Source organism: Neocloeon triangulifer, unplaced genomic scaffold (assembly GCF_031216515.1).
Source record: "Neocloeon triangulifer isolate White Clay Creek 2 clone unplaced genomic scaffold, ASM3121651v1 ptg000012l, whole genome shotgun sequence".
In the NCBI taxonomy this organism is placed as follows: Eukaryota; Metazoa; Arthropoda; class Insecta; order Ephemeroptera; family Baetidae; genus Neocloeon; species Neocloeon triangulifer.
The window spans coordinates 664,268-684,112 of record NW_026775554.1 but is presented as its reverse complement, the minus strand read 5'-3'; the positions used below and the strand labels follow the sequence as shown (position 1 = coordinate 684,112).

Below are 19,845 nucleotides of genomic sequence, written 5' to 3'. Positions count from 1 at the left end.
CGAAACAACGATTCTGTTGTTTTCAGTTGAAATTTTAATTTTTCCCGTTTAATGAGGAACTGATTTTTTATTTCCACTCGAAGGTCGAACATCTGCTCTCTCATTAAGTTTGAGAGGCGCGGTTTGCGCGAGCGTTTTCAAGTGGCGGCCGATTTTCAAGTGTCGGGTGGAGAGAGTGGGGTGTGCGCGGAAGTCGCTCCTAGTTTTATTTCCCAGCGGCGGCGTAAAGAGGCGCCCGCCGAGCATGATGGATTCGCCGCGGGGATCTGCCGAGTAATTGGAGCTCGCCCACTGCGATAAGTGACTCCGCACGCGTGCTCCATTTCCAGCCTCTCTGTCCCGCAAAAGCAGAGAAATTATCAGAGACTGCAATTTCCTCTCTTTATCTTGCAATACGACATTTCCAAATCCATTATAAATATAAACGTAGAAAGCTCAATATCCTCTCCTTTGGCTTTTTACTTTTATCTCGTATCTGGCGCCGCCGTCCGCGCTGCACTCGTCTTTTATTATCACACACAGAAAAATGAGTGCGTGCAACAAAAGCGATTGTCCTCGTGCGCCCTTCTTAATCATCCGAGCGTCGTTGACTCGTTGCTCGGCCACTCGGCGCGAGATAAATAATGTGCAGCTCTTTCTTGAGGTCAATTGCGAGCGGAATAAAAATGCAATCCACACCTGAGCAGTGGAATTAAATACCAACTTGTGGATTCTTTTGATTTTACATACACAGAAGAGTGAGGAGAACAAGAATTAGCGCCTGAAAATTTCGGCTTATGTTGTGCGCCGTACGTGGGCGTCGCACCGGTTGCATACCCGGCCGATTTATGAATGAGCGCCGAGCAGGCACCATCTGGCGTCGCTCTTTGACTTGCATGCGCAGAACTCCACTGACGTGAGAAAAAACCTTTTTAGTAAATAATTGCAGTTTTTGTAATTATGTTGGCTGATTTTGAAGTTTTAATCAATGTTATTATTATTATTTTTTTTAATAAAAAAGTATTGGATTATTATTTGACTAAAGTCATTATTATTTTATAATTAAATATGAAGGACAAGAATTTTTACATATTATTTTGTGATTCAAAAATATTTTAATTTGTGTGGAACACAAACGATTAAAAGGCAAAAATACCTTAATTGATTTGCTACCCACATATCATGATTTCCTAATTTTCAGTCAAATATGGTTTCTTTTAGTAAATTGACCAGTCTTAATTATGAATATCAGCATTTTTAATTGATCAAAAGTCAAATTAATGTTATTTTAATTTTGTTCATCCTTCTCGTTCATTTCTGGTGTTTTCTTAAGCCAAGGACACGTATTAAATACTTCGATCAGAAGATACTCTTTAACTTGGGCCAGGCTGTACGGAGCACCAATGATGGTGACCAGACTTGGGTCAGTAGTGCTCTCGGACAATCTCATGCCAACCTTGAATTCTTCCATCACCTTCTGAATGTCAATTTCGCCCTTGCCTCCTAATAACTCGTTGTGCAACTCACTTGAGATGGACACCTGTTCCTTTTTCTAAAAAAAGCAGGTTTGGATTAAAATCTTTGACTAGACCTCGGAAGCAAAAGGTAAAAACTAACCAGCTTGCTAACAATTTTCAAAACGTCCTTCTTGACCGCTTTGGCTTTCTCCTCGTAGCCGGTGATTGTTATGATGTTTTTCTCAGCATCACCCTCCTTTGGGAATTTGATCTGCACATCATGATCCCGCATGATTTGAAGGATCACAGGTCTTAGGGGACCAATCAAGTTTCCTAGGAAGTCGGGGTCGACCTTAACCTGCGCAAAAGAATAAAATTGATTATACTTAATATTAAAATAAACTCAGGAAATATCAATTTAAACTTTTAACAAGAAAAAAACTACATATTGACCTTGAGTTGAAAGGAGCGCAGCTGCTTGTCTTCCATCTTCTTCCATTGACTCTCGATTTCCTCCTTGGCTTCGGACACGCAGGCCGGCGCTCCCGAAATTGTGATGAAGTTCAAATGCTGGTCGGGCGGTGGAAAGTTGAGACGCACACGGAACTTCTCGTTCAACTCTCTCACATTCGAGCCTTTCTTGCCGATGATGGAGCCGTGGTACTTGTGAGGCACGTGGACCTTCACAGGCACCTGTTCCAGCAGCGCCTGCTTGGCCTTTTCGCAGTTTTCCTTTTTCTTGCCCCTGATTCGCACTTTCTCGCTCCTCTTGTCAGCAGGGAAAATGACTTGCACCTCAAATTTGCGATTGATGCTCTTAAGCCTCGATCCGCCTTTGCCGATCAATGTGCCGTACATGGTATGCGGAATCAGGCAATTGACCTCCGCCAGTTGCCCTGATTGAACGAGGTCTACGTCATCTTCATCGTACTCATCCAAAAACTTCATCATTCTGGAAAAAAAAGGTAGAAACAATCGCATTAATTCAATCGTCTTCTCATAAATATTCATAATTCTTACTTCTTGTCCATGCTAAGCTAAAATTTGCTTCACGTACTCACTATAGCATTAGAAGTTCTTCCCTCTATTTTGGTTCTTCACCAAACCCAAACCCATAAGACGGTGGTGCCAGATGGCAAATAAGGCCTTGTCATCACTCAAAGATAATTTTTTTTTGTGATTATGCTGGTATTATTTTTAGGCTCACTTGTGCATTTTAAAATGATTTAACTACTTTTCAGTTTATCGTGTGGATTGATCATTTTGGTGAATAAAACAAATACAGAATTAATATTTGATCCATCAAATTTTGTTTATACCAAGAATGTAGTCTATATAGTGACAAGAATTTTCACATATATGTTGATTCAAAGATCACAATTAATTATAAAGGCACGAATGTGATTCCAGCAAAGATTAATTAAATGCCAATCTACATAAATCACATTATTTTTCCTACTATAATTTTCAGTCAAATTGTTTCTTTGTATTAGTCTCCATTAATTTATCTCAGCATTTGTAACTAATCAGCACCACCCTCGTTAGTGAGGGCAAAATGCGTTTTTTGAACTTTTAACCTTTTTCCTGCATCTTTTTAGACAAGGAAGACAAAAATGCTTGATTCTCAAGGTACTCTTAGACTTTGGCCAGGTTTTCCTCAACGCCAATGATGGTGACAAGACTCTGGCCGGGATCTGCGGCGTCTGAGAATCTGATGTCAACCTTGGACTCGTGCATCAACTTCTGAATATCAATTTTGCCCTTCTTGCCTCTCAACTCCTTGCACAACTCGTTGTCAGTAGAGATCAACATTTGCTCCTTTTTCTGTTCTTCCTAAAAAAGATTAATTTACAATTAACGACTTCCTTAAAAGCAGGATGTAAAAGCTAACCTGCTTGCTGATAATTTGCAAAATATCCTCCTTGGCCGCTTTGGCTTGTTCCTCACAGCCAGTGATTGTGATGATGTTTTTCTCAGCATCACCCTCCATTGGGAATTTGATCTGCACATCGTGGTCCCAGATGATCTGATTGATTACAGATCTTTGAGGGCCTATCAAGTTTCCTAGGGAGTCGGGGTCGACCTCAATCTGTTTCGAGGATTGGAACACAAAAACTTGGTCAGTAAATTGAGTTTTTACTTGGAATAATAGGATGAAAAATGTATTAGGAAAAATCAGAGTTAGCCAAGCATCTTTCCAATGACAAGATGCTTTGGAGGCAAAAAACATGCAACCAAAGCGATCTCTGTGATTGAATCAGCCTCGTCATCTTGATCATCATTCAATCTCTACGAGTCAATAAGTTCAACTTCAACTCTAGCACATAAATTTAGTGGAATTTAAAAAAAACAGAGACCTTGAGTTGTTTGATTTTAGGCAATTTTTTAGCCAAGGCCAAAAGTGTATTGTTGAGCAGGCTCTCTTTGACTACGGCCAGGTTGTCCTCGGGGCCAACGATGGAGACAAGCGAACCAGCAAACCTAATGTCAACCTTGTACTCCTGCATCACCTTCTGAATGCTGTCCTGCTCGTCTTTCATCTTCCTGAACATTTTCTCGGTCATCAACACATGCTTCTTTTTCTATTAATTTTATGAAGTTTAAAATCTTTGACTTTTGCAGGTATGTAAAAACTAACCAGCTTTCTGACCATTTTCAAAATGTCCTCCCTTGCTGCCTCAGCTGTCTTTTGGTTGGAAGAATTGATTGTGATGATATTCATCTCAGCATCACCCTCCTTTGCGAATTTGATCTGCACATCATAGTCCCGGATGATTTTATTGATCGCAGAACTTTGCAGACCAGTCAAGTTTTCTAAGAAGTCAGGGTCAGGGACGTCAGGGTTGATCTCAAGCTGTATAAATAAAGGTCAGTAAAAATTGGGTTTAATTTGAGCAATTAAAATATGTTTAAGCATCTTCCCAATGACAAATCTTCGGACGAGAATAAACAACAATAATAATAAGAGTGCTTTGGAGGCAAAATGAAAACTTGCAAAGCGGTCTCTGTGACAAGATCAGCTTTGTTATCTTGATCAACTTTTGAAATGAGTGCAATCAAAACTGCATTATAATCAAGCACCTCGATTTGAAAAGGGCGCAGCTCCTTCTCCTCAATCTGCTTCTCAATTTCCTTGTTAGCTCCCGACACGCAGGCTGGCATTCCTGTGACTGTGATGAAGTCCAGTTGTTGCTCGGCTGGTGGAATGTCGATTCGCACATTGTGCTTCCTCATCAGCTCTTTCATGTTGCCACTCTTATTGCCCATGATGAATTCGTGGTACTTTTGGGGCACGTTGACTTTGACAGCAACAACGGGAGCCAGTTTGAGCAGTTTCTGGACGTCGTCCGCTCGGTTTTCCAGGGGCGCAGCATTGAGCGTTTCTTTCCGACGCACATTGCATCCCTTCTGGTGTTCAGATGGCACGGAAACCTTCACGGACTCTACCTGTTCGAGCAGCTTCTGCAAGGCCTTCTCGCAGTTTTTCCTCCCTCTGACTACGACAATGCCACTTCTCTCGTCAGTGGGGAACATGACTTCCACACCAAACTGGCAAACGATGTCCTTGAACTTCGGGCGCTTTTTCAATTCTCTGAAAAGCTCATAAGGAATATGGCATTCCACCTCCTCCTGTAAACAATCAATGCTTTCGTTGTTGTCATCCACAACCTCAATTCTAAAATGTTAAAAAAAAATTGTCATTTATTTACTGTTTGATGATTATTTCTTCAAAATTCTTACTTCTCTTCCTTGAGACGTTCAGGCACTTTTTTAGCTAAGTCCAGCAGGCACTTTTCGATTACGGCCAGGTTATCATCTGGGCCAACGATGGTGACAAGGGAAGCAGCGCTCCCAGAGAACCTAATGTCAACCTTGTACTCCTGCATCAACTTCCGAATCTCCTCGTCTTTCACTTTTATCTCCCTGAACTTTTTCTTGGTCATCTGCACCTGCTTCTTTTTCTATTTTCGAAATCAATATCTCTGACGTTCACACATATGTAAAAACAAACCAGCTTTCTGACAATTTTCAAAATGTCCTCCTTGGCTGCCTCCGCTCTCTTTTGATTGCCAGAATTGATTGTGATGATGTTCACCTCAGCATCAACCTCCTTTGGTAATTTCATCTCCACACTATGGTCCCGGATGATTTGACTGATCACAGATCCTTGCAGACTTTTCAAGTATCCAAGAAAGTCTGGGTCGAACTCAATCTGTTCAAAAAAAATGGTCAGTAAATAAATATAGTGTTTAATTTTGATTGATAAGATGTAATTTTAAATACTAAGTGAAATCAGAGTTCAAGCTAACTAAGCATCTTTCCAAAAACAAGAGTGCATTGGAGGCATAACACTTGCAACCAAAGATATCTCTGCAATTGGATCAGCTTTGTCGTTTTGATCATCTTTCAAAATCAGTGCAATTAAAGTCTAGCAATGAAAACTGCATTATAATCAAGCACCTTGGTTTGAGAAGGGCGCAGCTCCTTCTCCTTGATCTGCTTCTCAATTTCCTTTTTAGCTTCCGACACACAGGCTGGCGCTCCTGTGACTGTGATGAAGTCCTGTGGTTGCTCGGCGGGTGGAATGTCGATTCGCACATTGTGCTTCCTCATCAGCTCTTTCATGTTGCCACCCTTCTTGCCCATGATGAATTCGTGGTACTTTTGAGGCACATCGACTTTGACAGCAATGTCTGGAACCGGTTCAAGCAATTTCTGCACGACGTTTTTGAGGGGTGCGAGGGCAGTTGTGTTTTTTGAACTTTTAACCTTTTTCTCCTTCTTTTTTAGTGCCTTTTTAGACAAGGAAGTAAAAAATGCTTCGTTTTGAAGATACTCTTTAAGTTTGGCCGGGTTTTCCTCGGCGCCAATGATGGTGACAAGACTCTGGTCGGGATCAGCAGCGTCCGAGAATCTGATGTCAACCTTAAACTCCTGCATCAACTTCTGAATATCAATTTTGCCCTTCTTGCCTCTCAACTCCTGGCAGAACTCTCTGGAGATCAACATTTGCTCCTTTTTCTGTTTTTCCTAAAAAAGTTATGTTTACAATCTTTGATTTCCTCAAAAGTAGGATGTAAAAACTAACTAGCTGGCTGACAATTTTCAAAATGTCCTCCTTGGCCGCTTTGGCTTCCTCCTCATAGCCAGTGATTGTGATGATGTTTTTTTCAGTATCACCCTCCTTTGGGAATTTGATGTGCACATTGCGGTCCCAGATTATTTGCTTGATCACGGATCCATTTTTGCCGATTAGCGGTCCATAAAATTCGGGATCAACCTTAATCTGTTTCAAAAATTGGAAACAAAAACTTGATCGATAAATAGGAAGTTAACTTTAGATAATGGTAGCATTTAAAGAGGTGAAATAAGATTTAATAAAGCATCATTCCAATGACAAGATATGCTTCGGAGGCAAAAAACTTGCAGCCAAAGCAATCTCTGTGATTGAATCAGCCTCGTCATCTTGATCATCATTCAATCCGTCTTAAACTCAAGCAAATAATTTAGAATTAGAATTTTCTAAAAATATACCTTGAGTTGCAAAGAGCGCAGCTCCTTATCTTCTATCTTTTTCCAGTGTTCCTCGATTTCCTGCTTGGCTTTGCCCACGTAGGCTGGCAGTCCCGAGATTGTGATGTGGTCCAGATGCTGGTCAGGGTGTGGGAAGTTGATGTCCACGTGGTGCTTCTCTTTCAGCTCATTCACATTGGAGCCTTTCTTACCGATGATGAAGCCGTGGTACTTGCAAGGCACATAGACTTTTACGGCCGTCTCCAATAGTAGAAGCAGCGCCTTCTTGGCCTTCTCACAGTTTTTCCGTCCTCTGATTATGACTTTGTCGCTCTTCTCGTCTGTGGGGAACATGACTTCCACACCAAACTGGCAAATGATGTTCTTGAACTTCCGACGGTTCATCAATTCTCTGAAGAGGTCATGAGGAATATGGCATTCCACCTCCTCCAGTAAACAATCGAGGTTTTCATTGTTGTCGTCCAACCTCTCAACTCTGAAAAGTTCAAAAAAATTATCATCTACTGTGTTCAATGTACTCTAAATTCTTACTTCTCTTCCATGCGATTCCTACTAAACAAAACATAACCATCTTCCTCCTTTTGTTTGATTTTAGGCACTTTTTTAGCCAAGTCCAAAAGTTTATTGTTGAGCAGGCTGTCTTTGACTACGGCCAGGTTGTCCTCAGGGCCAACCATGGTGACAAGATTCAGGTGGGGATCTGTGTTCTCTGAGAACCTGATGTCAACCTTGTACTCCTCCATCACATTCCGAATCTCCTTGTCTTTCGTTTTCATCTTCTTGAACATTTTCTTGTTCATCAACAGCTCCTCCTTTTTCTATTTTTGAAATTAAAATCTTCGACTTCCACAGATATATTATGTAAAAACTAACCAGCTTGCTGACAATTTTCAAAACGTCCTCCTTGGCCGCCTTCGCAGTCTTTTCACTGCTAGAATTGATCGTGATGATGTTCATCTCAGCATCACCCTCCTTTGGGAATATGATCTGCACATTCTGGTCCCGGATGATTTTATTGATCGCTGACCTTTTCAGACCAGTCAAGTTTACTACGAAGTCAGGGTTGATCTCAATCTGTTTAAAGAAAATGGTCAGTAAATAAATAAAGGGTTAAATTTTGATTGTTATTGACATGCAATTTTAAATAATCAAGTGAAATCAGAGTTCTAGCCAAACATCTCTCCAAAAACCAGAGTGCTTTGGAGGCAAAATAAAACTTGCAACTAAAGATATCTGTGATTGGATCAGCTCTTTCGTCTTGATCATCATTCAAAATTAAAGTTAGAGTACTTTAAGTTAATGAAAACTGTATTATAATGAAACACCTCGACTTGAAAAGGACGCAGCTTCTTCTCCTCGACCTGCTTCTCAATTTCCTTTTTAGCTTTGGACACGCAGGCTGGCGCTCCTGTGACCGTGATGAAGTCCTGTGGTTGCTCAGGAGGTGGAAAGTCGATGCGCACATGGTGCTTCCCCGTCAGCTCTTTCACGTTGCCACCCTTCTTGCCCATGATGAATTCGTGGTACTTTTGAGGCACATCGACCTTGACAGCGACGACAGGAACCAGTTCGAGCAGTTTCTGGACGTCGTCCACACGGTTTTCCAGGGGCACAGCATTGGGCTTTTCTTTCTTGCGGCGTACCCGGTGTTTTGATGGCTTGTCAATCTTGAAGGTCTCCACCTGTTCGAGCACTTCGAGCAGCGCCTGCTTGGCCTTTTCGCAGTTTCCCTTTTTCCTGCCCCTGATTCGGATTTTCTCGCTTCTCTTGTCTTCCGGGAAAATGACTTGCACGCCAAACTTGCGAATGATGCTCTGCACCCTGAAGCCGTTTTTGCCGATCAAGTGGCCGTACAGCTTGTGAGGAATCAGGCATTCCACCTCCTCCAGTGCACGGACGAGGCTTACGTCGCCGTCGTCCAGCCCTTTCAGTCTGAAAAAGTTACACATTCATCGTCTGTTCCATCTTTATATTTTTAATTCAGACTACTTCTTATCCATGTGAACAAACGTAGCAACTTCTCACTAATAAAATTTTTGCCTCACACCGAATTAACTTGCTTGGCTGATAAAAGTAAAAAGGTCCGTCGACGTTTGTCCGAGATAAGTTCAGATCTGAGACTTGAGGCACTTGAACCTTGAGCTTCTCATTCCCTCTTCACATTCGCTACATTGTACAATCTGGTTTTTGGTTATTCACCAAAACCCAAAAGCACGTCAACATTAATTTTCACATTGTAAACAAATGGCCCGACAAAAGACGCATGCGCATCATCGATCATCGATCAACCATTTCGGCAAACGTAAACAAATCCACATGGCCCGAGAAAAGCAAAGAGCCTGTTTGTTATTTTCCGAATAAATTGTGATTTGCCATCTCTAATTCCTGCGATTACAGTTTGAACTTGTAAAAGGTAATTATTGAAACAAAAAGATTACCGAAAAAACACAGACATTTACATGCGCCTAAAGACAAGAGAGATGTCGTGCTTTCCCAAGAATAATTTTGTTCTTCACTTTTCAGGGTACAAATCAACCAAGTATGGGTGACAGTGACTCTGACGTGGCTCTCTCGGACGATGACTTTTTCACCGGCGAGGAGAAAAAACTCCTGCAAAAGCACAGAAGCAACGTCAACAAAAAGCGCCAACGCACCGAGGCACTGCTTTTTCAATTTTGAAATTATTTTTTCTCATCTTAAACTCTGCTCTTCAGGAGGCAGTCCTTGGCTTTGACGATTCCAATGATGAGGAAGAAGAGGGGCCGGTCGACGCTGACCAAGAAATGGACAGTGACGAGCAAGCCGGCGAGAGCGACGACGACTTGCCCAATCTGCAGGCCTGGGGAAAAAAGAAGAAGTCGTACTACAACACCGATTTCGTAGACAAAGATTTTGGATGTAAATTTAATTCAATTGCTTGTTTTTAAATGTATTGAATCTAAATATTTAGCTTTGACTGAGAAGGAAGAAGAGGCTGCCAAGCTGGAGGAGGAGGAGGCTCTGCGGATTCAGAAAAGATTGGCCGAGCAGCTGGAAGAGGAGGATTTTTCGCTGGCATTCCAAGATGATCAGAATAAAGTATAATATTTTTTTTTATCATTATTTGTTAGTTAAAAATTTATTTAAATCAGGATACAGATAAAACTAAAGAAATTAGTGAAGATCGGAGTGAGGTGAAGAAAGATCTCAGCTCCATGTCGACGAGAGAAAAGCTCGAAATTTTCCACCAGGAGAATCCAGAATATGCATGTTTGGTTGAGGAATTCAAAGGTATAAGTGATGTTTTATAAATTCCTATTAACATTTTTGTAAAATTCACAGGAAATGTGGAAATTTTGAAAAATACTGTCGAGCCGATTCGAGAAATGCTTTCGAAAATTGACATGTCCTCGGCCGAAGATGGAGAGAATTTGGTTGAGGCGCTGGAAACTTACCACCAAGTTCTCGTCAAGTATTTCTTAAAATTGATTTCCGTTTTATTCCCTAAAACTTTAATTCTATAGTTACAACATCAATCTTTGTTTTTATCTTCTGCTGAAAGCCAGACGAGTGTCTGTGAAGTCCCATCCTGTGGCTCGGAGACTCTTGCAGTACCGAATCCTGCTGAGGAAAATCCACAAGAAATGGATTTTGTCCAAAACGAACAATTTGATTCAAAAGATCTTGAGTGTGGCTGAAGAGCAAATGAAAAAGGGAGCCACTTTGAAGACAATTTCAAACCAGTAATGATGTAAAAAAAATTCTTGGTGATTTTTTCTAATTGATTTCAACAGGCACAAGCTTTTTGTCGAGAAACTTCTGGAAAACATTGACATGGGCAAGGATCAGAGCAGTGAGGAGGAAAGCGAGGGTATTGGTTTGATGAATATCAATTGAAAATATTTCAAAAATTTAAATTTTAGAAGAAATGGCTGAGGCTGAGGAGTCTGAAGGTGAAAAGGAGGAGGAAGGAGGTGAGGGGGAAGTGGACGAGAATGCCAAGAGAGGGATCACATACCAAATCCGCAAGAACAAGGGCTTGACCCCTCACAAGAAGAAGGAGCTCCGAAACCCCAGGGTCAAGCACAGGATGAAATTCAGGAAGGCCGTCATCAGGAGGAAGGGCCAGGTAAAAATTATTCCAAATCTGATCAAATGGTTTCTTAACTTTTCTTTTTTACTCAGATCCGCGAGCACAGACCCGAGATTAACAAGTACGGAGGCGAAATGTCAGGAATTAAGGCGTCCGTCACCAAGAGTGTCAAATTTAAGTGAGGTTTTACTGAATAAAGAAAGATTTATTAAAAGATTGAAATAATATTTGTATAATTTATTACAACAGAGAAATTAATTTCCAACATGATCAGACATTTTACAAAACAACAAATTTGTATTAAAAACTGATGGAATTACATAAATTGTCACAGCAAATTTCAGTAACAAAACAGGAAGTTGAAACGAGCACCTCTCTGAGAAGACTCAGTCTTTCTTCAAATGCTCCTCCTCGGCCTGACCTCCGTGGTCCACTCTGCTTTTGTCAACCGGATACAGCCTGATTGAAAAGACAAAAATACAATCTTATTTTAATTTAAAGAGGACAAAACTGACCATCTCTGGTACAAATAGACGAGGAACACGGCGTCGTCTCGGAAGCAGGCCACGCGATGGGCCATCGGCATCTTGATGGTGAAGGCGAAGAGATCGTCGATGAAGGTGTTGAACGCCTTGTAGGTGAACGCCCTCCACGGCAGGTGCGCCACCGACTTGAGCTTGTAGTTGATGAACAGTTGCGGCAGCATGAAGAGGAAGCCGAACGCGTACACGCCTCGCACCAGGTTGTGCACCGTCCACGAGTACCAACTTTTAATTTCATCAAAATTAGAAATTCGAATTAATAGATAATTTTGACCAACCCAGTGTGGGGTTCGTAGAGGAGGGAGTAAATGGCGCCGCCGACACACATGGGCCACAGGAGGTACTGCAAGTAGGACATGCACTGCTGGTCGAATTCCTGGGTCTTGCTCTCGGCCTCACCGGAAGGGTCCTTGCGCACCCCCCTCCAGGAAACGTGAACCCTCAGGCACTTTTTCGCTTTCCAAAACTGTCAAAGATTTAAATTTTTTAATACGAAAATTCAATTTAACAATTTTGAATTTTACTTCGACCATGGTGGTGAGTCCTGCGGGCACGAGGACCAGCATCGAGGTGTTTTCGTCCACCAAGTACATGAAGATGACGGCCTGGCTGAAGGCGCGCCATAGGATTGTGCGAGTGGACAGTCCGACCAAGGATTTGGTTTGTCTCCAGAAGCTGACGTCGTTTTTCAGAGCCAAAAAGTCAAACAGCAGCTGGACGATCATAAAAATGATTAATCAGCTTTATTATTATTCTCAAAATTGTTTACGTGGACTGCGGCGACAAACATGGTTGTGCACAAAAGGTAAATGTTTGTGTCAGCGAAAATTCCTTTCACTTCGTCAATGTCCTTTGCCGAGAAGCCGAATTCCTTGAGCGAACGCAGTCCACTCTCCAGTTGCAACATCAGTCTGAATAACAAGATTGGTAAAAATTGAAATTGTTTTCTCGGTTTTTCACCTCAGCCTGCCGACTGCTATGGGGGCGTAGGCCAAGGTCACGTTGGCCTCCATCGTGTCCTTTTTCACCTCGACCAAGTCGGAAATTCTGCTGCTCAAATAATTGTACTGCATCAGCGGCAAATAAGTTCCATCCGGGGCCAGTCTGCAATTTTCAAAATTAAATTGAGTTTTGCTCAAGCAGAAATGAGCAAACCTTAGGAGGTAGGCCAGCTCAGGAGGAAGGTCTCTCATGGGCAGAGGATAAGTTTCGGCGAGGACGGTGAACTGGACCGTCGGCTTCATGTGCACCACCGGCGTTTTAAATCTATCATTTTCCTTTGAATTATTTTTTAATTAATAAACAAAATTCCAAATAAATTTGAGTACTTTAAGTGTTTTCTCTCCTTCCTTGTCACCGAGCAGTTTAAAAGTCTCGGCTTGAGGGACTCGGTACTGGGTGATTTTGGCGAAGGCGGTCACCGTGAAGGGGTCCTGCATCAGGTTGATCCACAGACCCGTGCCGTGCTTGTTCTCCCTTTCCTTGGCCTTGCCCCAGTCGGCGGCGGCCACGAAAACGTGCAGATACAGCGACCCGTTGTTCCGCACCGATTGCGGCAGAGGAATTGTCAATTGTCTGAATAATTATTCAAATTATCAAAAGATTTAAAATTTTTTAAATATTATTTGTATACTTTTCAAACTCTTCTTTGTACTCGAAACTTCTGCTGTTGTAGACCAACTTGACCTCACTCTCGACCGAAGGGTTTCTTCGAACTGATGTGAATGCAAACATCTAAAAATTCAGAAAAATTTATTAAAAATTTTTGTGAAATAAAAATTTTTACCTGAAGTTTCGGATCCTTGGCGAGGAAAGACTGAATGCAGCTTTGCCCGGGGTGGCATTTCGGAGGAATAAAAAGCCGGGCGATGGTCCAAATGGAATGGGTCATGTACGCGATGAAAATGCAAGAACCGACGAGGGTGAACGAAAACTTCATTTTTCCCCTCTTTTTTGACAACGTTTTTGAGTGGGAAAATGAAGGCTTGGTGTGATTTTCGACGCCGGGGACCGTCAAAATCGACTCTGGACGAGTAAAAGACACATTTTCTAGTCTCCGAGTCACTTACGCTTGATTAATACCGTCATTTATACACAAAAAATTTCGATTACACGCACACAGAGACCGACGGCATAAATAATACACAATCCAAGCAGTGCTGCCAACAAAATTTGCATCGTTTGCAAAACACGAGGACCCGTTCAGCAAGTTATACTAACAACATTTCAAAGCAAAGTTTATTTATAAAAACTTAAATTGTTTATATTAGTAAAATTTGAACTATTTGAAGATAACAAATCTTTTAAATCTGAAAATTCACATGTAGGAATAATTAGGTTGGCATCCCTGATTGCTGATTATTTTCACAGCTGGACAGATTTTTCTTGTTCTCCGAGCAGAATCGCAGATTAGGTGATCAAAATTGCGTCGTTTCGCGAGATCGATGAACAATGTTTCTGCGAATTCGGCTGTAAATTTTGGTGCTTCACCCGAGGAAATAATTTATCTTTTCATCTCGCTCTCTTTTGATCGCGTAATCTCGTCGGCCGCTTTTGGCTTTTGATGGTCTCGCTTTCCAGCCAGATTTTTATATTTTCTTTTATTCTGTTAGGTAAATATTTTCACTGTTACATAATTTGGCGTTTATTTATTTCGCAATCACAGATTTCATCAATTGCAAGTGCCATGAGCTCGACTGCGAATTGCATTGAGACGGAAAACGCCGTCTGCGAAGAGCGGACCAGCGAGGAAGAAGCCTCGGACGCCCAAAAACCAAAGAAAAAGACGCGGCGGGGCCGGAAAAATAAAAACAAACTCTTCTCCTTAGAAAAACTGCAGCAAGATGCTCATGAGTACCCCGATCAAATAATGTTTTGTTTATAATTTAAATCATTTTTAAGTAGATCAAATGTGGACTGCGTCATCGAAGCAATTCGAAAAGTTGCCGTGTCCGGTTGCGAGATGTTGGACGTCGTTCTTGGCACAGAAACTAATGTTGCATTGCCTAACATAGGTAACAGGATTAAATCCTCTTGGTAATTTGATTTGTATGAAAAATTTATTATGCAGAAAAAGAGGATCCCGGTGCAGCTGGCTTGGAAAAGTACTTTGCTGAAGAAATCGAGCAAATCGAAAACCAGAGCAAATCGGGAGAATCTCCTGCCAAACCCAAGAGGAGACCCAAGGCCAAAAAGTCTGCCTCAGGGACCATTGTTGAAGGTTCTGCCATTATTGAGATTCAGCCTGCTGAGGAAGCATTGGAATTTGAAAAGCAGAAGAAGAGGAAACCGAGAAGCAGAAAGAAGAAGGAGGTTATTGGGACGGTTGAGGAAAAGGAGCAGCAAGAGGTGAACAAGAAAAAGAAAACAGCAGAGGGGAAGGAGAACCAGTTGGGGGAAAGTCCGAGCAAATCGCCCAGAAAGGGAAAAGGGGCAAAATCGAGATCGCCGAGAAAAAGCTCAGGAATGGACAACGAAAAGTTTCCTGACTATTGGCAGGAGGAAGTTGTCAAGTCTGCCCTGAAAGAAGGAACTCTGATCAAAGTGGGTTGATTTTTTGTTCAAAAAAATTCCAAAATAAAATTTACAAATTCTTCATAGGGGACTCTGCGAATAAACAAGAAAAACTTCAAGGAAGGCTACATCAAGAACCCAGAGGGTGGGCTGGACATTTTCCTGGACGGGGTGAAGGCCAGGAACAGGTCTCTCGAAGGGGACGAAGTTGCTGTCAAAATCCTGCCTGAAGAAAACTGGAAGGTGAGAGAAAAACAAATTAAAGCATTCTTGAATATTTCCAAATGATTTGTTTTCTTCAGAATCTCGGAGAACGAGGTGTCCAGAAGTCAGGGGAGGTTATTTTCATCCTGCTGAAAATGCACCACCGCAAGACTGTGGGCTGCCTGAAGCCTCTGCAGCACAAGAACTCGCCCTTTGCCCTGCTGGTGCCCCGAGACTACCGAATGCCTCGCATTCGAATCCCCGTCTCGCAGTGTCCGCCCAACTTTGACAAAAATCCGGACATGGTTTACCAAGCTGAGATTTCCCTTTGGCAAAACACGACCTACGCCTTTGGGTAGGAAATTGAGAAGAAGAAAAAAAAATTGATCATAATTTAATATTTTGCAGGAACTTGCTGAAGCTGATCGGAATGCCGGGCACCATCGAAGTGGAAACCCAGAGCATTTTGCTGGACAACGGTCTCGACGTCACTCCGTACGATCCCTCCTTCAATCAGTACTTCCCTTCGCAACCATACAAAATTCCCGAGGAGGAATTCAAGTACAGAGAAGACTTCAGGTACTCATTATTTAGCTGAACTCAAAAATTCACTTAAATGTAAGAAGTATTAATTCTTTATTTACACACAATTATTTCCCAAAATCCATTGCGGAGTTTTTATTTCATTTGAGTTGCAAGTAATAAATTAGGGAAAAACTTGTTATTTTTAATTAATTTCTTTTAATTAAAATATAATAAATTAAATCTTGTCTTTTATTTAATTTATTTGTAGAAAGCAGTGCATTTTCACAATCGATCCAGCCACGGCAAGAGACTTGGACGACGCAGTTTCCTTTCGAAAACTGGAAGGGGAGGAGGGTTTCGAGATAGGGGTGCACATTTCGGACGTGGCGCACTTCCTCACCGAAAACACCCCTCTGGACGAAGAAGTTGGACAAAGAGCCACAACCACCTACCTAGTGCAATCAGTGAGCAATTGTAATTTTAAAAAATGGGATTCTTATCCGAAATTTTAGGTTTTTCACATGTTGCCGGTGGAGTTGTGCAGGTTGTGCTCTTTGACCCCCGGGGAGGACAAACTGGCCTTCTCCGTCTTGTGGAAAGTGAAGCCGGACTGTTCCATCGGAGAACCGCGCTTCACCAGGTCCGTGATTCACAGCTGCTGCCAAATGTCCTACGAACATGCTCAAGTAGAACCAGTTTTCTTTGATTTTATCATAAAATTTATGAAATTTCCTCTCAAGGCAATCATAGAGGCGCCTGACGACAAGGTGTGGACTGAGGAGGAAATGCCCAAAGTGCACCCTCCGCACTCAGTCAAGGACGTGGTCAACGTTGTCAAAGGTCTGCGGCCGATCGCACTGAAACTTCGGGCGGGCAGGTTTGAAAACGGCGCGTTGAGGATTGACCAGCCCAAAGTTTCCTTCCGGGTGGACGCCGAGACGGGGCTGCCGTCCGAGTTCAACATTTACCAAAACATGGAGTGCCATAGGTAGGATTAAATTTTTTGAAAAAATCTCTCTCATTGTCCAAAAGATTGATCGAGGAACTGATGCTGCTGGCCAACATGGCCGTGGCCAACCACCTCTTCAACCACTTCCCGGACATTGCGATGCTCCGCAGCCATCCACCCCCTCATGACAAGCTGATGGAGGAACTGAGCAATTCGCTGAAACCTGCCGGCATCGATCTGGACGTCAGTTCCTCGGCGGCCATCCACGCCTGTCTGGAGAAGTTTTTGGCCCAGGAGGATGTGGAGACCAAGGCCATCGGCTACGGACTGTCCGCTCTCTTGGCCAAACCGATGGCGGTGAGTTCTGATTTGGGACAAATTTTGAATTTTTACAAGTTCTTAACCAAAAAATTTGAGTTAATTTTAAAAGTAATGAATTGAGTAAAAGAACTTTTAACTTTAATTCGAATAAAATTTCGCCTTGCAGAGAGCTAAGTACTTGTGTTCGCAAGACACGCAGGCCGAGGACCAGTGGCACTACGCCCTCAGCGTGCCCCTTTACACCCACTTCACCTCCCCCATCAGGCGATACGCCGACGTCGTCGTGCACCGACTTTTGGCCGCCTCTCTCCAGTACACGCCCCACCCAGGCTGGGACCCTGACCACGTCGCTCAGTAAGAATTTATTTGCAATTTTTAGCCCAAAATGAAGTTCTTTTGAATTAGAATGGCCAGCGTTTGCAACGGGAAGAAGTGGTCGGCCAAAACGGCAGGCGAGAAGAGCATCGAGTTGTTCCTGGCCCTGTACCTGGGCATGCACGGGGCCATGGTGGAGGAGGCCGTCGTCCTCAGCGTCATGGACTACAGCCTGGACGTCCTCGTCCTGCGAACAGGCTCCACCCACCGAGTGTACACAAATGTATAAAAATGGTTTCATTGATTCCAAGGTGGATTTTAGAATTGTTAAATTTCAGAAATTCGACGCCAAGGAGGCGAAAATCGAGCACAATGTGAAGGAGCGGACGGTCAAAATCAATTGGCTCCAGCCCAGCCAAGTCGTACAAACTGTCAAGACTTTTTCCGTCGTCCGTGTGGAGCTGAGCAAGGCGTCTGATCTCAAGATCGTGTCCAAACTGGCCAGTCCCGTCTCGGCTGACGAGCAATAATCATCAAGAGGCATTTTGTTGCATTTCACACTAGAGGTGGCTGTGCTTTAATAAGTCATGTACTTTTCTCTCTTCCGACGTGGCGGTTTATCATTGGAATTTTTAATCATGTACTTAAATTGACAAAATCTGCATTGTGAGATTAAATTTGAAAAGATGTTTTGATATCATTTGACTAACTTTATTAAAGTAAATTAGAATTAGAGAAAAATCTAGAGTTTCATTCCATGCTGTCCTCGTCGCAACCTCCAGTTTTTATTTTCTTTTCGGCCGGCTCGTCGTTGCTCTCTTCGGTCGTCTCTTTCTGCGCCTCGTCTATTGTATCATCATTTTCTTCTATAAAATATTAATATTCTAAATTATTTCAAATGGTTTCAGTTGAATTTACCTTTAACAGACTCCCTTTCGGCTTGTGACGCTGAGTCTCGAGTTCCGTCTTCCGAATCCCAAACTCCTCTGCTGTCGGTATTCTTCGACTCATCCTGCGTTAATTATTTAATAACAACACATCATGAAAATTTTGAAACCCACCTGCTGCTGATTGATGGACTTTTTGAGAGAATTGTTTTCCTGCGTCAAATTTGCCACCGCTTCTTTGGCAGTTTTCAACTGCTGCTGCAAAAAGTAAATAGTGCCCTGCATTCCCTCCACGTCTTCGTCCAGCTCTTGCAGAAATTCGTCCAATTCTGAAGAATCATAAGATTAAAATAATTAAAATTTTAATTTTTAATATAAATAAAACAAACCAGATTGAGATTTCTTGACTTCGTCACTGAAACTCTTCTGCAGGGCCAGTTCCCCTTCGAGTTTTGCGATTCGGCCGCTGCTAATGACTTTTCCCAGCTCTTCGTTTTCTTGGTACAGCAGCCGACACTTGGCCATCAGCCTCTTGCCCGTGTTGCTGCAAATAATTTTTTTTTAACGTAACATATTTTAATTTTGGAACAAATCGAACCTGTCCGGGGTGAATTTCCACGCACTGAGCTCATTCTGCGTCTCCTCCAGTTTGGTTTTGGTCGCCGAGAGCTCCTCCCTCAGCTTCTGGACAACGGTGCTCACCACTGGGTCGTACATGGCATTGCGGACGGCTGCGATTGTCGGCACTTGCGCTTGCAGCATCGTGCTCAACTGAGACTGAATCGAAGGAAAATTATACACAAAATTTCCAATTATTTTAAGAGTTTTCCCAAACCTGGACTTCGTTCAGCTCCTGGTTTTTGTTGCTCAAATTGTAGGCCAGCACCCTTTGGCGGTGCTGCGAGTCGGACAGCTGCTTCCTCACCAGTGACAAAACATCCTGCAGCTTTCTGATTTCATCTGGATAAAACAATCTAATTTATTTAAAAACCAAAAAATATAATAGAAATTCGTACTGTCTTTGTTGGTCACTTGCAACTCGAGGTTGTCCACGTAGACGTTTTGCTCCGTCCAGACGGCGAGCACGTCACTGTCCAGCTTGCTTTTCTGCTCTTCGGACAGGGTGGATCGCAGCTTCGGGTTGTTGCTCGTCGAGTCTTCGTCCATCGGCGTCTCCTCCTTGTGCTCCGTAGAGTTTCCATTTTCCGACTTAATTTCTCTGGCCGGACTGCTGACTTTTTCCACTGCCACGGAACTTTCGTCCGACATCTCTTCTAAACAAGAAAAAGATCATAAAAATTACGTTCGAATTATAATTATAAATTTATTGAATTCTACTCACTTTTCTAGACGGATTGGAAAGTTTTTTTACTGAAGAACGATTTATATGAGCAGAAATTAACAATCTTAGTTAATTTTGCAAAACATTTTATCTGCAATTTTCCAACTTTTGCACTTTCAGGTTCTGAAGCCGGCTCGAGACTCGAGAACAACAAACGTGGTGCGCATGTGCAGAGGGGCGTGTTTATTATTGTCTTCCCCCACC

The 19,845-nt window shown here is 42.5% G+C and overlaps 6 protein-coding genes across 10 annotated transcripts; 2 read left to right on the top strand and 4 right to left on the bottom strand.

Annotated features, from left to right (window-relative positions):
• Positions 1-1,027: 1,027 nt before the first annotated feature.
• LOC132198369 (vigilin-like) lies at positions 1,028-2,594 on the bottom strand. The gene is made up of 4 exons (XM_059622367.1): positions 2,457-2,594; positions 1,890-2,388; positions 1,597-1,794; positions 1,028-1,531 (listed from the first exon to the last, which is right to left on the bottom strand). The coding sequence occupies exons 1-4, from the start codon at positions 2,465-2,467 to the stop codon at positions 1,268-1,270; spliced, it is 972 nt and encodes a 323-aa protein (XP_059478350.1). The 5' UTR covers positions 2,468-2,594; the 3' UTR covers positions 1,028-1,267.
• Positions 2,595-2,724: 130 nt separating this feature from the next.
• LOC132198365 (vigilin-like) lies at positions 2,725-9,199 on the bottom strand. Of its 3 annotated transcripts, none has more exons than XM_059622364.1 (14): positions 8,961-9,199; positions 8,297-8,903; positions 7,845-8,045; positions 7,503-7,789; positions 6,972-7,446; positions 6,526-6,723; positions 5,898-6,467; positions 5,449-5,649; positions 5,178-5,398; positions 4,518-5,112; positions 4,075-4,290; positions 3,794-4,018; positions 3,328-3,525; positions 2,725-3,269 (listed from the first exon to the last, which is right to left on the bottom strand). In XM_059622364.1, exons 1-14 carry the CDS (start codon positions 8,969-8,971, stop codon positions 3,072-3,074), a joined length of 4,203 nt encoding a protein of 1,400 aa, XP_059478347.1. In that variant the 5' UTR covers positions 8,972-9,199; the 3' UTR covers positions 2,725-3,071. The 3 variants fall into 3 exon arrangements, with proteins under 3 accessions (XP_059478347.1, XP_059478346.1, XP_059478345.1); XM_059622363.1 differs by having other exon boundaries at positions 9,108-9,193; XM_059622362.1 differs by having other exon boundaries at positions 8,297-9,199.
• Positions 9,200-9,233: 34 nt separating this feature from the next.
• Positions 9,234-11,268, top strand: LOC132198368 (something about silencing protein 10). Its single transcript, XM_059622366.1, has 10 exons — positions 9,234-9,384; positions 9,495-9,629; positions 9,686-9,869; positions 9,922-10,049; positions 10,103-10,241; positions 10,293-10,422; positions 10,475-10,693; positions 10,745-10,821; positions 10,874-11,079; positions 11,136-11,268. Exons 2-10 carry the CDS (start codon positions 9,513-9,515, stop codon positions 11,223-11,225), a joined length of 1,290 nt encoding a protein of 429 aa, XP_059478349.1. The 5' UTR covers positions 9,234-9,384; positions 9,495-9,512; the 3' UTR covers positions 11,226-11,268.
• Positions 11,248-13,732, bottom strand: LOC132198366 (lipid scramblase CLPTM1L). The gene is made up of 10 exons (XM_059622365.1): positions 13,372-13,732; positions 13,219-13,319; positions 12,914-13,160; positions 12,741-12,862; positions 12,546-12,689; positions 12,355-12,496; positions 12,110-12,298; positions 11,864-12,051; positions 11,559-11,810; positions 11,248-11,502 (listed from the first exon to the last, which is right to left on the bottom strand). The coding sequence occupies exons 1-10, from the start codon at positions 13,522-13,524 to the stop codon at positions 11,430-11,432; spliced, it is 1,611 nt and encodes a 536-aa protein (XP_059478348.1). The 5' UTR covers positions 13,525-13,732; the 3' UTR covers positions 11,248-11,429.
• Positions 13,733-13,948: 216 nt separating this feature from the next.
• LOC132197546 (DIS3-like exonuclease 2) lies at positions 13,949-18,153 on the top strand. 2 transcript variants are annotated; one of them, XM_059620892.1, is made up of 14 exons: positions 13,949-14,197; positions 14,251-14,438; positions 14,490-14,599; positions 14,656-15,128; positions 15,186-15,341; positions 15,401-15,657; positions 15,711-15,881; positions 16,096-16,291; positions 16,340-16,513; positions 16,568-16,815; positions 16,860-17,133; positions 17,264-17,451; positions 17,503-17,695; positions 17,751-18,153. In XM_059620892.1, exons 2-14 carry the CDS (start codon positions 14,272-14,274, stop codon positions 17,940-17,942), a joined length of 2,799 nt encoding a protein of 932 aa, XP_059476875.1. In that variant the 5' UTR covers positions 13,949-14,197; positions 14,251-14,271; the 3' UTR covers positions 17,943-18,153. The 2 variants fall into 2 exon arrangements, with proteins under 2 accessions (XP_059476875.1, XP_059476874.1); XM_059620891.1 differs by having other exon boundaries at positions 14,487-14,599.
• LOC132197547 (pre-mRNA-splicing regulator female-lethal(2)D) lies at positions 18,088-19,801 on the bottom strand. 2 transcript variants are annotated; one of them, XM_059620894.1, is made up of 8 exons: positions 19,642-19,801; positions 19,316-19,573; positions 19,135-19,259; positions 18,898-19,076; positions 18,689-18,843; positions 18,474-18,628; positions 18,331-18,424; positions 18,088-18,275 (listed from the first exon to the last, which is right to left on the bottom strand). In XM_059620894.1, exons 2-8 carry the CDS (start codon positions 19,566-19,568, stop codon positions 18,163-18,165), a joined length of 1,074 nt encoding a protein of 357 aa, XP_059476877.1. In that variant the 5' UTR covers positions 19,569-19,573; positions 19,642-19,801; the 3' UTR covers positions 18,088-18,162. The 2 variants fall into 2 exon arrangements, with proteins under 2 accessions (XP_059476877.1, XP_059476876.1); XM_059620893.1 differs by having other exon boundaries at positions 18,090-18,278.
• Positions 19,802-19,845: the final 44 nt, after the last annotated feature.